A 16,002-nucleotide genomic window follows, 5' to 3' on the forward strand; every position below is an offset into this window, starting at 1 on the left:
CAAGTCAAAATTTTAATTAGAAAGGAAATTATTGAGAAATAAAAACACTTTTTTGGGGGGAAATTACCTAAAACAACCCCCTTCTTAATCCTTCGTTATATATAAACAATCTTTAAGTGACGATTGAATATCTGCCATTTTTCATTCTGCTACATATGCCTGTCTAATTTATACATTTTTTCAAATACAGAAATGGTATTATTTTCGTTTTTTAGGTCATTTTGAAAACAGCAAACTATGTTTGTGATTTACTCTACCCCTTTTGGTACCCCTAGAAACCCACTTTCGGTTAAAGTTTTACCTCAGTTTTTCCGCATGTCATACAATAGGACATCTTTGAAAAAAATAAAAGAGGTGAAAATCCGATTATACCGGGGCCCCAAAAAAGGCCTTATAGACACTCATCCTTTGTTTTCCTGCTTATCCACTGTCACTAGGTGCATATTTATTATAGCTCATCTGATGTTATCTAAATAATAGACTCAGTCTTTACCTTTAAAACATTTGTTCAAATGTCTTTCCTTTTCTAAATGTGTGTAGGGTTTATGTCCCGTATTTGACTATTATTGATTTATAATGCTGATTGTTTCATATATTTGTACTGCATTGTGCTCAACTGTAATGTAAATGAAACATATTGCTACCTCTTCTACATGTATAAACGTGATTAAATTTTTGAAATTTTGATTTGAAATGAAGCGTTAAAGCTGACAAATAAAAGTTATGCAGCGTTCAATATAGTTTATTTTTAGAATGCTTTGCAGATGTTCACCCGTGACTATCTCTTCATGCTACTGTTTCTAAGTAAGCGGCGACACATCAGTTCCTTCCTTACTTGGTAACGAGTTTGGGCCTCTCTGGGTATGAAAAGCACATTGCCTGTTAAACCGGTTATCATTCTAACACTGACAGTCCTGCGATTCAATACACCGCGTGACCTGCAAGCACTCGTGTGACTACATGGAAACGCTGCAACGCAGGTTGCTATCTCCTAGGCACCCTCGGAAATTGTATATGCAAAAATAAAGATATTAAAACACTCATATCTGAGCGATAAATATCATATATATCATCCGTATTTCCACCTACATAAAACCGCTCCTACGCACGAGTATTTGTTATGATATCCAGATCTCCCTCGTGGAGACGCTTTATTAGCAAATCACGTGGAAAAGCCGCGGGATTTTGTAAGTGGTCCATTCGGATGGAAACAGTAAAAACATGTTATGCAATTGGAAATGCATGTAGTATTGTTTTCACACAGGATGTGATCTCTATTGCTATTCTAGTGTTTTTCCCGCTTGCTATTCAAGGTAGGTTTCACCATGTATTGTATGTTCTTGCTGGTCCGTCAATCCTTTCTTGTGCCGATTTTGAATTAAATATTTGATTTTATTTCGTTGGCTAATATATTTATATATTGCACACATGCGTCGAATTATGTCCTTCATTTCTATATTCCTCAACTGATCTGATAAACACGTAGGTGTAAAACATTGAGATAATATCGGCAAGGTATAGACGTGTCGCCTTGCGCATACGTTTACCAAATCATAACCGATTTTGTATTTTCAATGGGGCTTTTATACTTGTAATTACTGAGCCCAGGACAAAACCGAATAACCAATTTGATAGCTAATGGTCGTCACCAACCAAGCACAAACGAAATTGACGGCGTTTCCTTAAATACGATTATCGGAGCTGATAGTCATTCGGAAACATCTCAATTGCACTCGGAACAGTTGAACTTGTATCTTAATATGTTTTTAACTTGCGCTATCAGGTATTTTTTGGATGCTGAAGTGACTGTATATTGTCGTTATGTTATCCGGATTTTGACTGTTCTTTTTTCGTTGTTATTTGCCCTGTCGTGTGTGATTTTATTTAATGTAAATAATATATCATGTTGATTACATTGCTAGATTAGACTGGTTTGGGATTTGTAGTGATGACTTTATCTTTGTATTTTGTGATTTGCTAAACGTTATATACATCATTGTAAATGTGATCACGTATTGTACTTCATTTTCAAAATACAGTTATAATTGTATTTAATGATGCTATGGATTGATTATTTATTATTTTGAATATTCTGATACATGTTTATTATTATGATATGATATATAATCATCCCAACATTTACTTAAACTTTGATACCTTCTTAATATGCAAAATGCTAAAATAATGTTAAAAGAGAGCCAGGAAACAGATATCTCGGGCAAAATCTAAGATGAAATATGAAGTTGATATGAAACTGACTATAATTGGCCTACTTTTGTTTTATTCTTTGCTTTTCGTAAAGTGGGTAAATGAAGAACACACCTTTCTTTCGACAGAAGTACACTTCGCCAGAAGTCACTCCGCTGAATACAATCCTTAAAAGCAATACGTTTTCCAATTAATTCACTGAGGAATTTGGTGAAATCGCCTTCTCTCTTAATTTCATGTTATTGAGACGGAAATAGGTTTCCATTTGCAGCAAAGCTATTTAATAATTTTACACCGTATAACGATATTTGTTTCTCATGAAAAGTGAGAAAGGAAGAATTTGTCTGACGAGTTGCTCTGTGTGTTGCTTTAAATGTTTATGATGTGTGTCAGGACATTACATTATCGTGGATTGAGATAAATTGATAAGGCCCCCTCCCTAAATTATCCATCATTGAGAAAATAATGCTTTTTCGATTGTCTGTTGATCATGTAAGGTACCTTGCTGTCAAAAAACCAAAATGGCGTCGCTTAAAAATGTTATCTGCAATAGCGCAATGTCCGTGCACAGTTTACAAAATAGTTGTGGAAGTACTTCGAATATCAATAATCTAATTTATTTGGTAAGAGACACTTATAAACTCTGAGGTCATGCTGCATGGAATTTTATTTTTCTCATGATGCCTTCAATTACGAATAGTTGTCAGCTATCGGTTAACTGTCGTCACATTGTATAATTATCGCAAAAATAAAAAATAAAAATGCCCTTTTCAACAAAGGAATTGCATGCAAATCACATTTTTGCAATACCTTTTACAGAATTAGAGTTGTAATCTATGGCAAGCCAACTTAACATTTATTCAAGGAGCAATGTCGATCCTGTATTTCATCGAATTATATAAGATATCTTATATAATTATATAAGATATCTCATATACAATAAAGATATCTTATATCTATATGAGATATCTTATATAGCATATGAGATATCTTATATAGCATATGAGATATCTTATATACGATATAAAATATCTTATAACGATATAAGATATATTATATACTATATGAGATATCTCATATAGAAATTAAATGAGATATCTTATATACGATATAAGATATCTTATATAGCATATGACATATCTAATATAGCATATGAGATATCTTATATACGATATAAGATATCTTATATACGATATAAGATATCTTATATAATTGAAATATCGTTGCTATATAAGATATCTGATATAGAATGAGATTTCGTGGCATTAAAAACCAGAAACTAATTTCTCCCTCGAGAATCATTTGGAGCACATTCAGGATTGCATTGGGCGCAATGGCGGAGAGGGATGGTACGGATACGGAGAGGGATACGCTATTCGATGGTATTGAAAAATGGATTATAGCGGCCAAAGCAGAGGCTGCCATTTCCCGCACACTTGAAGTGGGCTCAGACATGATGGCGGCGACAGGAACACGTGTTGTTACAACAAGCCTAGTGTCCCTACGTGGATCCTTGAGATATTCCGGACGGGGAGACTTCTTTTTCGACATTTTGTTAAAATCTCGTTCTTATATAAGATATCTTATTTAGTAACGAGACTTTAATTATATAAGATATCTTATATAGCTATATGAGATATCTTATATATTATATAAGATATCTTATATAGAAAATTAAATGAGATATCTTATATACGATATAAGATATCTTATATAGCATCTCATTTAATTTCTATATAAGATATCTTATATACTATATGAGATATCTTATACAGCATATAAGATATCTTATATAGTATATAAGATATCTCATATGCTATATAAGATATCTTATATATTTTTTTGAAATACAGGATCGACTTTGCTCCTTGAATAAATGTTGGCTTGCCGTAGTAATCTGTATTAAACATCTTATGCATTAATTCAATAGACAACATATGTGAAAATCCTTAAAAAACATTTGTTTAGGTTTGGTTTGGTTTGTTTGTGTTTTACGTCCTATTAACAGCTATGTTCATTTAAGGACGTGCCCGGTTTTGTTGGTGGATGAAAGCCGGCGTTCCCGGAGGAAAACACCGACCTACGGCCATTGCCTGGCGACTGCACTACGTAGAACTCAAACCCGCGACCCAGTGGGGTAGTGGTAGCAAAATGTCAGACATCTTAACCACATGGCCACCGCGGCCCCTCCTCAAAAGAAATAAAACACACAAAAACATAGAAATAAATTACCGAAACACGAGCCTCAAAAGAGAATGTGATTCCTGTATGTCACGTGACATTTGTCATATCTCCATGTAGACCGAGGAACACCAATGATAACAATCTGTACAACAGAACAAATTTTACTTCAGAAATCAACACAGAGTAATAAAATTGGAATCCAAAGTACCTCGGTAGCCGTGATCGATAAGCTGCACAGTGCAATTAAACGTGAGTTTCAGACCATTTACTTTACAAAGGATTTGTGTTCGATTCCCAATGGTCCCGGAAAAAAGACAACGCTGTCTGCTAGATTAAGTAGTTATCTTCCTGATGGCCCTGTGGTTTTCTCTTGCGGGCAATCCTCTAAAAAGAAGATATCATTTGCTCCCTTAGCGGTATCGTCATACATTCTGAAAGCTTTTCAGAGCCTTTGTTTGTTATTTACAATGTACATGACGTAACATAAAGCTCATTATCTCTTAAGTCGATACGAAAAGACAACAACCAGAAATCCAGTGGGCATTACATCTTATCATCTGTCCTGTTAATTGAAATATCACGTCGTATTTATAACAAGCTGATCACGATAACTTTGGATAGCAAACCCTTGTTTCACTAAGACGACCTGAGTTCGATTCCCTGATCGGACATGAGTCGACTTTTCCGGTACTGCTTTAATTGGATGCTGTTAAACTTACACGCGACATATTCACTTTTAATTATGTAGTCAGAAAATGAGAATGACTGAAAATAACATAAGGGGAGAAAACACTGTTTACATGGCGACGAAGGGTAAAATCACGGTTACCGCTATAGTTGGTAACTTAAAGGATTTATTTAATGAATGAAATCAACTATTTTAAGAAGGGATCGGAGACGATACCAAAAATGAAAGTTATCAGATATGTTCTATCAATAGTACCAATTACCTTTGTTTTCAACCAAAGAATGTCCAAATGTAACATCGTATCAGAAGAATGTTCGTAAAATTATACGTAAAGTTTCATAGCATTTGGAAGAGATATTAAGTTTGTAAAGCAATGGTAAACTCAGTAAAATGTACAAATACATACAAAGGAATGAAGATGTGTTTGTAAACGTATATGTGAAGTGTATGTAATGCAATGAGGTCAAAGTTCTATTCATAGTAAAAGCGACGGATTTTTACCCCAGAAGGTTGAAATACGAAAATGAAAAAATGGATAATGTTGATGGACACATGTGAAGCTTGATGAAATCACGTGATAAACAAATGCTGAAAATGACAAGGTCGTCGAGGACACGTGCGGTACATATATGTGACTCATTGCGATTATAATTGACTGCTAATTACGGTCTCTACGCTTGTTTACGTAGCAAGAATAATTATCACTCACAAGCATGACGTGAGAGTTATCGATAATTATAACAAAAGCGTCAGATAATATCATTCATCCTGTGTTCCCTTTCTTAGACAACAGGTGCCCATCAAATCAGTCATACATTATGTGTTGCGCCGGAGACTGGGGTTCACGAGCCCAGCGTATAGCTGTCTGTCTGATTCTATGAACAATGGTAGCTTGCACTTACCGCAGCTAGTCTAGCTGGTATGTTCGCATCAGCAGACATTGTCCTGAAATATCTGACTCTTTATCAAGTTATACATGAACCGAAAGTGATGCCAACTAATACCCTCTATATAGCCGCCAAGTTATGGCCTTTATATAGCCAAAGACGTGTGAAACTGTGTATGACATAACACACAAAACGGTACCGGAGAATCGTTTCACGCGTCTCTCTTCGGCGTGTAAAAGAGACATGATCGCTTTGTATGCTGCCAACAATGGAAATATGGCGTTGAAATAAGAGATCGGATTCCATCTAAGTTAACTTACAAGTGTTCCGATCATGCGTACTTGTTTAACAGTTTTATTTTTTTCGTTGTGCTTAGACGTTCAACTTGGAAATGTATATAATGGGAATTTTCATATGAAGAATGTGATCTGTGCGACATGATAGGGATCTACAATGATCTAGACTCGAAATAACGTGATACTCAGTCATTTAATTAGGTGAGTTTATATCCATTTTCCTATTTTCCCAATTTAAATGTTCTACGTTTTTTGATAGAAAGTTTGAAAATCGTTTATTTTAATTATAAAGCTTTATATATATCAGGGAAAGTATTTACCCAAAGTGTCAATACGTTCCAAACAACTTTTATTTATCGTTATAACGCTGTATTGTTTATATTATTGTTATCAGTTTGAATCTAACCTCGTTCCCATGTTATATATATATATCCACTTACATTAGTAGTGCATTCTCAAATTATAACGCATATAGAACGAGAAAGGAATATGTGTTTTATGAGACTGTAACACCATTTGGTCATGTGGCAACTACTGTGACGTCATCGATTTTATTGTGACAACACTGACTTATGCTGTCACAAGAACTTTACGAGCTGACGTCAGAGGAGCGAAATAACTCATAGATATCATAACTACTCTGTTTGAATGGAAATATGACATGTATGTTGTTGTTGTTTTTGAAATGGTGCTATGCTCATATAGCACTGTGAAACATATTGCCATTGTTAATACGTACTGCTGCCGGGCTCTGTTGCGTTAACAAATATAATAGTGATGCATTTTGGTGAACAAAAGCACCTTTGTGCAAGATGGTGTTTTTTTTTTTGCTTTAACGTTTCAGATAATGTTTCGTTTTGACATTTTAAACCATTTCATTTTTGCCAAAGTTTTTCGATATTTACCAATGTATGGGATTGTCAATCATTCCACCACTGTCAGATAGCATTATATACTCTACCAGTAAAACGTGTATGAATGTCACGATTCCATAGCTGACGACGTCATCTCTTTAATGACGTCATTATGGTAACGTTGGATACAGGTTAATTTTCCTAGAAGGTGACTGTTATATATATTGAACAAACAAATTTTGCACAAGTTGCATAATTATATTATTGACCGCTCGTTATAGATGATCTGAAAATTCATACGTTTTATTGTAACCTTCCTAACCGCCCGGGCGATATTAATAATATCATTATACAAGAACGATAAAGGTTTTTTTCGGCTGACAATATTATGTATAATCGACTAAACATATCCATTCAATTATTTTGGTATTATATATATTGTTGGAACTGTTTAACTATCTTGTATGTACAACATAATATCTCATTGTAGTACTTATAGCTTTCCATCGTGTACGTACAGGAAAGTATCTTCACACAGCATACTATTGTGTACGTAGTAATAAGTTGTACGTACCAGAATGAGATGATATGCTGTACTTACAAGTATGATAATTTTAAATTAAATTTAAAGGTGACGCGTATGTGCCTCCTTAGTTGTACCATTTTAACCAGATAGCTTAGCAAATGTACCACTGTTGGTAATATGCACGCCCTTACATGAGTTAATCAGCGTGGACATTTCAGATATATCATTGTCTACACTAGTGAATTAGTCAACAATTATAAAACGCGAGACTATATAGCTAGTGGCCTTGGGTGTCGCACTGATTTGAACTTATCCGTTTGTTTAGCAACTTAGTGATGCCATGAGTAACTCATTAATTAAACAGCAACGATGTTATGGTGTTATTTGTTCTTTTGTACGACAAACTATTACATGAAGTACTGTACTGTAGGTACAATGTCTGAAGACTAGATATTGTGCGTCCCTACATTTATTTTTTGACGGTGGACCTCTCGTATCCCCCTTGCGGGCGGGACGCCAAATTAGGTAATAATGAACAAGCCCCCTGTGGATTCATACATTTGTCATCACCAGGTTGCCCCTATAATAATACCATCTGACTTCTAAAACACGCTGTTGATAGAGAATTTGAACCGAAACTTTAATTTTCTTTCCAGTACACAAAAAAAAGTCTTTGGGCCATACTTAAAATATATTTTTTTCTTCTTGTTAATTAAACATAAAAACAATCCTCAGAACACGGAAAATCGCTTCTGAGACGTTCTAGAAAACACAACTTTTTGGGGGAGATCCCCCAAACCCTCCTTACGGGAAGGGGAAGACCCCCTCTGGTACCCTCCTCCTCCTCGCGCTACACGCTCGGGGTGCTGCCTTGGCAGCACACCGTTGACTATTGAGAAAAAAATTATCGCCCCCCCCCCCTTTTAGAAAATCCTGGATCCACCCCTGCTAACTATTTTGTTACTGTTACGGTAGTATTGATTTTTTGTGTGGGCAATATTTTCAGTTTGTTATATTATTGTAATGTTTGCAACATGATTCTGTTTAATCCTTTGTAGTATATGCTGATTTTACCTATAAGTGGCAGTGTTAATTACAAAAAAAGATATACATGATGACGAAATTAATCCGCACGCTCTGACAGATTTAGTGTTTCCTGCTTCAGTCGTGGCACCCGTCCAGATTTCTCGCGTATGAATCAAGAGCTGTTTCTAGGTCACCGATGTCTCTAGGACAAATGATAACATCTTAATTTAGGATCCCTGTCCCACTGCACTGCCGTTATTCTTATTCACAGTAGTCTCCACTTCACTTCCGCTTAAATTCTGTATCACATTTTGGCCTAGTACACTTGGTAGCTCAATCGGTTAAGGCGATAGTTTATCACTCTGAAGTGAAAGGGTTCGAATCCCGGTCTAGCTCCGCATAATTGTTTACACTCAAAAACACTTTTTTGAATATATTTTGTTTATTTCATCTTTATAAATTTCTGAACAAGTCGTGCAAGCTGTGCGTTTCTTTTCAGAAATAATTTATTTCCGTTATGGTCATGCTGGCAATTAACAGTTTCCAATACCAAGTTTCATTTTTGAGCAGTGGTACGGGGATCCTTAAGGGGATACCTATTTATAAACTTTTTATCCTCAATATTTAATATGTCATCAAGATATAGAAGATTATACAATATCGTTTTATACAAACTTGTGTCAAATGGTGAAATCTGTATTCATTAATTTACTATGCAACTGCGTTTTTAACTGTGAACTTGATACTTGTCCGATAAACTGATATGTTTTTCGTATGGTAATGTATAGGGAAACTAGTTCAATCTTACCATAGGATATTCCGATCTCTTGTCATATCCGACGTACAATAGTAATCCGGACAGCGATTGTCGGACTTGATAGGTTCCATGAAATGACATTTTAGTGAAGTTTTATATTCTGGTCACAACATTATCCACGAGAATATAGTTTGATACTGCTTATGAAAAATTCATTTCGAGAAATTGACAAAAGACAACGTTTTCTTGGCGTTNGGGGGAGGGGTTTCCTGAAGCCCAAAAAACCCCTCTGGATCCGCCACTGGTAATGAAGACATGCTTGACTGTACAACCGTACGTTTTAGCCGCAGCTGCCGGTGACTTTCTAGCTAACAAAAATGTCTTTCCAGCCTAGGAGATAAAGAAATTCTCGCTTATTAACCTAGTTTCTTTGGAATACAAGTACAGACATTTATTCTGAACCAAAATCATCATCCAAACAACATCTCAATCATTGTTATAAATGAGTGATATATTTTACGTTTAAATCTATTAATATCGTATTTCCTGCTGTTTGAAAATCACCCTGCGGCACTCTCTCAGTGCGTCGTGCATCCTCTAATTGGACCTGTTCGTTTTTATTTAACTCCAACTGTGAACAGAAATATCTGATTAGAGGTATATCTCATGATACTTTTAATTCCTCCTTGCGATGTATTGTGTATTCAAAGCGACAATTCAAGCTCATACGTGTAACTGACAGCGTGTGGTCGGTCGACAACGTAGTGCTGTACATGTTTACTTCTCAATGAAAGGCCCGGATATTGCGTTATTATGGTGGTAGCTATTTTATCTCCGGTTTTTCCAAAAGACGAAACTGACCACACTGGACGTTGGCTGCAGATCAAGTTATTATCAACTACGTAAACTTACGTAATTAGGAGATAAACATTTTCAGGTTGTCATTTGACTAAATAGCCCATTTAAATTTCTCTTAGTAAACATTAATATACTGACAAATTGTTGTATATTTACAAGACAATCGCGTGATGTTCATTAAGAACATGAAACTAGTTAATAGACTTATACCATCAGTGTCCTGGGTTCGACGTGGGTGTTACACTGGCACTATCTGATGTACAGGGAATAATGTTTGCCTTGCATTCTAGTATGCATTAATCTTGGTTGAGGAGTTCGTCACATCGATAACCATCTACAGTACGTAGTTGTGTTCCCGTGCGTGACTACTGCAGAGCATTGCTCTCTGACCTCTAACATTAGCTGATTCACGTGTAGGAACACAAAATGTAGGGTATATTGGCCGCAATTCATTATATGACATTGACGACAATACATCAGTCGTACAAATCGGAATTGTATGTCTTGAACAAGTACAGGGGATTAAGTATAATTACAAGAAGCACTTTTCATATACATGTAGTAGGGTAGTACAGCTATACATACTGAACTATATTAATATACTACAACGAACATACAAGCATTAGCTGTCCATATCTTTTGTGTTCTGGTCTTATGGATAATAGTTACATTACCTATAACAATTTTTGTCTCGCCTGCGACTGAAGGCGAGACAAAGGTTCTGCTTTTCCGGAGGCGCCGGGGCCGGGGCCGGCAGAGGCATCGTCAAATGTTGAGGTTTTGCGATTAGCTCTGTTTCTCAGTAACGATAGGTAATACAACCTCCAAATCTGTTACATAGTTATGTCATAAAGTGTACATCTCAATTTAGTACAAAATAGAAGTTTGAAAGGCAGTGGTCTCTTGTTGGTTAAAAAGAACGTAGACTTTGAGTGAATTTTGAGAAATGGCCATAACTCTATCTCCGATTGGGTGTCAGACTGATTTCAGAATTGGTGTAGGTCTCCATTGAACAGTATTGTGTAACATATACTAATATTTATAGCTGTTTTATGCTTTACTTTTATATTTTGCCTTTTTCCTCTGTTCCTAGAAAATAATTTCTTACCAACAAAATCCACCCTACTTGCATTTTACTTATCACATCATGAATGCCAAGCTTCTGTATTTTGCCCCGATTCTCTAATTGCTGTTGATGGTCAAAGCGGGAAAAGGCGAGACATATGATTCCGTAGAATGCTTGGTGTATGTTATTTGTACATAAAAATAGCTTCACGAGAACCTTAACATGATAAGATTTATGTATGAACAAAGGGCAGAGGCGTGTAAATCAATGCTAATTATTGCTTATGTCGTAATTTAGAGTATAACTCATAGTTCATAGTGTACAGCAAAGTATACTAGGTTATTTAGTACGCTCGTGTAAATAGGTTCATATCAATATGAGCTGCTTGAAATCAGTGTTAACTAGTCTAAACAGTGTAGAGAAGTGTAATTAGTATATGTACAATGTATATGCTGGTGTAATCAGTGTAAATTAGAAACTCGGTAATAATACAGCAATATCAGTAAGTGTTAACTACGTTTTTCATTGTAAACAAGTTTATGTCAATCCGCTTAAGTTAATGTATTTTTTTTGCAAGTCAGTGTAAGCTAATGGAAATCAGTATCAATCAGTGTAAACTACGTTTATATTGTTAGTTAGTTTATATCATTTCGTGTAAGTTAGTATAAGGTTTTAGTGAACAATCCGACATAACATTCGTTGTAAGAAAATGTTTTTGAATTGCAGTAAATAAATAACATTTCGATCCAAAAAGTAATAAATAATATAATAATCACCTAAACTATGATAATCTTGAATGTGATAGACATTATATAGTGGAGTTTTTTTTATATAAATAGAGAAAAACGTTCGTATTCAATGAAAAGCAATCCACGACTGACGTTACAATTTGACAAAACAGACTGAAGATTCATGGAAATAGGCTTGATATTTTGGTCACATTCTAAAAATTTACGAAATGTAATTACGATACATGAGCTTCACTGTAGCGTAAATCAGAGTAAAACTTGTATAGGGTAAATATTTTCTCACTACCAACACTGGTCACAATGGAAACGTTTGTGAGAACCAATCCATTTAACCAAGATGGCAATACCACTAGTCTGATCAAAATGTGATTACGGCACAGACACCTTCAATATCAATTTGATGCTTTGTCAATCAATCAACGTAACCTTGTAAATCCGAATATTTGCTGCGATGAAAAGGATAAGGCGGATTGGCTGTTCCAGAAAGTAAATGAAATCTATTGTAAATCTATGTCATTGTTCTAAATCTAAACATATAATTAATTATACAACCTCCTAGAATAAAGCGGCCGTAGATGTACGCATGGCTTTCCAAATTGAATTCAAAACTCATCTAGGGTCATCATTCATCCTCGAATATAATTAATTTATATCTAGGTATTCAATTGGACAATCACGAGACTCGTTGATAGCGACATCGCTAGTCCTCGACACTGGTAACGATGACATGGACATTCTTTATGAAGGAAAGGTTAATATGTTGCTTCTGTGGAAGGGAGATTTACTATAGTGTAATCGAAGTCCTCCTGTTTTGATTTGTTGATTAGGTGAGCATAGTTTTTTTACTTTTGGAAAATGCGAAGAAAGAAAGTTGTAAAAATGGTTTCTGTGGTAACCTTAAGGTAAGTGGTACCACTGTTCAAGCTATAATCGCGAAAAAGAGTTCCACGTAAGACTTAGGGTATCAATATTGTATAAAGAAGAGGAAGTTATCTTTAATATATTTTTTTCTGGTTTAGAGTAACTTCCCCTGACAAAGTATTCGTGATTCATAAATCACACTGACTGTGCATTTGACGATTCCTGATTAATGCTCAACGGAGTCGATGGTAATAATGCATATCCATGTCTGGAGAATAAAATGATATGCAAATCTATCTCGAAATCACTGGTTATTCAAGGATACACAATAACAAAAGCATGTAAAACAAAGGGCCGCACTAGTTTTGTATTAACCTTCCTTTGATTAATTGATGCAATGTGAAAACAAGACTCGTGGACATGCTAGGGAACATACAAATCTCCGAGAATGCATTGAAACATCTTCCAGCACCAGCAATGCTGTGAAATGGTGTCTACAGAACAGTTCAGAATCTTCTCTTGAGACCTAACACTCGTTTGTCATGATCGTTATGTTGAGAACGAAACTGGAAGCGACATGTTATGGCCTCACAGATTCAGGTTTTGCGTTACTGACACGCGAATGAATGAGTCGTTTTAAAATAATGCTTAAACAGTAATTAAATATATCACAATAAAACACTGCTGTTTCATAACCTCTTTCTGGACGACAAATTGATATAAAAGACTTGTAAACGATACCTCGAACTATGCAAAGCCGTTTTGTTTTAGCTTTTCGCTGTTTTTATTGTTGTTCAACGTATATGTGCCTGTACCTGCGAGACAATGGAGAGTGCTTCCGTAGTAACACAATCTCATACTGACGCAAGCAAATGGTAACATACTTCCCGAAAAAAAGGTTTGGGTAATACAACAAAACTTTGAAAACACGATTTGTTTGGCATTTTGTGAAAGGTTTATTGTTCTTTAAACAGCTAATTTCACATAGAATATGCAGTGACGTAACGAGGAAAGTACAATGATTGAATTGTGCAGTGTTTATCAAATATAGGCCAAAATTAACATATTTTTTTTAAATTAGATAACTTTTTTTCGTCCCTTCACAACGCAATGAGGGCTCATTAAAGTACATTTGAAATCTTAACATTGTAAAGTACAATTTATACTTATAGTTAATGAGATCTATTGTATTTAAAAAGCTTTCTTTTCTATTATTCTATATTTTGTTGTCATTTAACTTGAACTGTTTTAGATTTTTTGATACATGTTAAGGGGATGGGTTTTACCAGATGGTTTGTTGTTTGCTGCGTAACGTTAACGTTCAACGGTACGTACAGTTCCTATAATGTAAATCAATACTAATGTACATACTTGCGTTTATGAAGACAAATAAATAATCTAAAATTGATGTACTAACCAGAGAGACCGCCATGCAGCGTATATTTATAAAACAAAATAAGACGGTAGGTATTCAAATACTTTTTACTGTCTTAGACAAATATGATAACTACACCATATCCCGTTTTCAAAATAAGATGTTTAAATCAATCTTAAAATTCTTTTGACAAATGCATTGGTCTTTCTCTGTAAACTAAACCAAGTAAAGCGATAAAATCAACGTATTAAAGAACAAATTTTTCTTAGCTGTTATTAGTAATTTAATCAGCATCACGTCCTGTTTTAACATACAGCAAGCAGACATGCGTAATATATAGAGAATATAGAGAATAATACATGCCTTTTTTTCCATATCGCACCCAGTATCAACCCGAAACTCCAATATCAGCCAGAGGGCCGAAGGCCAGATGACTGATATAGGTCGAGGGTTGATACTGGGTGTGATATGGAAAAAGGCATGTTTTATTCTGTCTTTTACCTACTAGCTTATAAGATACGGATAGATCTTCTATCTTATGATCTATTTAGGGTTCCGAATTACGTTGTTGGTGGTAGATTGGAAAAATTAGAAGTGTTCCAGAAGGGCTATGATACGTGTTTTGCGGGCTGATACGGAGAGGGCTGATACGGATTCAGGTGTGTGATACGGCGAGGGCTGATATGGATCAAAGCAATTGTGTCGTATTGCATATACACAAAACTCGTATTTTTTAGTAAGTAAGTAATAAAACCTTTTTACAAGGTTTGGTCATTAGATTAACCGTCTATTAACATATTAGGTAATTTAAGGATATGTGTCTATGAGTGTTATAGATATACATTTGTATACACGTGTGGGCTGTAGGCGGTTTGTTGGTGAATCGTCTCCATGCTTTAAGTACAACCTCACTGAAATACTATGCCGAAGACAACCAGCACAATACTCTATCCGGTCACTTCTGACAACGGGTAAACAAGAGGATGCGCTTCCCTTTTAGGCTGCACGTGCAGCAGGGAGTACACATTACCATTCTTAAAGACTTTGTATGTCCCGGCTTGGAAACAGATTATATTACCTCCCCTCTTGTGTAAACATTCGGCAATATAGTCAAAAGCGGGTTGGTGTCATAGGAGGGGTTCAAGAATAGAAACAAGAATAAAGAAGGGAGAGCAAACGACAATTCCCCGACTGTCTTGTAATACACATTATTGTCATCAAAGTGTTATTATACTCTTGTAATGTCCCGCATTACTACATAGGACAATCTCTGCTATAAAGGGAAAGTAAACTCCACTTCTTCTTGTCTCTCCCCTCGACGAGTTAAGTGCGGTTGTACCTATCCAGCATAGCTCTCATATCGTCGATGGAGAATAGGAAGAAATCCGCACATAGTTAAATCATAACAATGTTTGATATTATGTCGAGTAATTCCGTCAGTCCCGAAGAAACGTTTCAATGAATGTCAGAACTAATTTTAAAAACTGTTATATATTTGTATGCTTTTTCTTAATAACAAATGTTTCTAGATGAACTGGATAAACCTTCTCGACTAGATTTCTGGTTTTGCGCGATTTTTGATCTAGCATATTAGTATTCCCATAATGCTTTGAATGTGCATGTCTTGCGCGTTGGAAAATTCAGCAGCAAAACATATTTACGTTTCG

General features: G+C 35.4%; 1 protein-coding gene across 1 annotated transcript in view; it reads left to right on the forward strand.

The window, feature by feature from the left end:
* The first annotated feature begins 3,541 nt into the window (after nucleotides 1-3,541).
* The window catches only part of LOC110451758 (sodium-coupled monocarboxylate transporter 1-like), an 80,020-nt gene continuing 67,559 nt past the window's right edge, over nucleotides 3,542-16,002 (forward strand). Inside the window, exon 1 of the mRNA XM_021499929.1 lies at nucleotides 3,542-3,649. Coding sequence (XP_021355604.1) covers nucleotides 3,542-3,649 — 108 coding nt within the window. The remainder of the gene's footprint in view (nucleotides 3,650-16,002) is intronic.

The sequence above is a fragment of the Mizuhopecten yessoensis genome, unplaced genomic scaffold (assembly GCF_002113885.1).
Source record: "Mizuhopecten yessoensis strain PY_sf001 unplaced genomic scaffold, ASM211388v2 scaffold6169, whole genome shotgun sequence".
Taxonomy (NCBI): domain Eukaryota; kingdom Metazoa; phylum Mollusca; class Bivalvia; order Pectinida; family Pectinidae; genus Mizuhopecten; species Mizuhopecten yessoensis.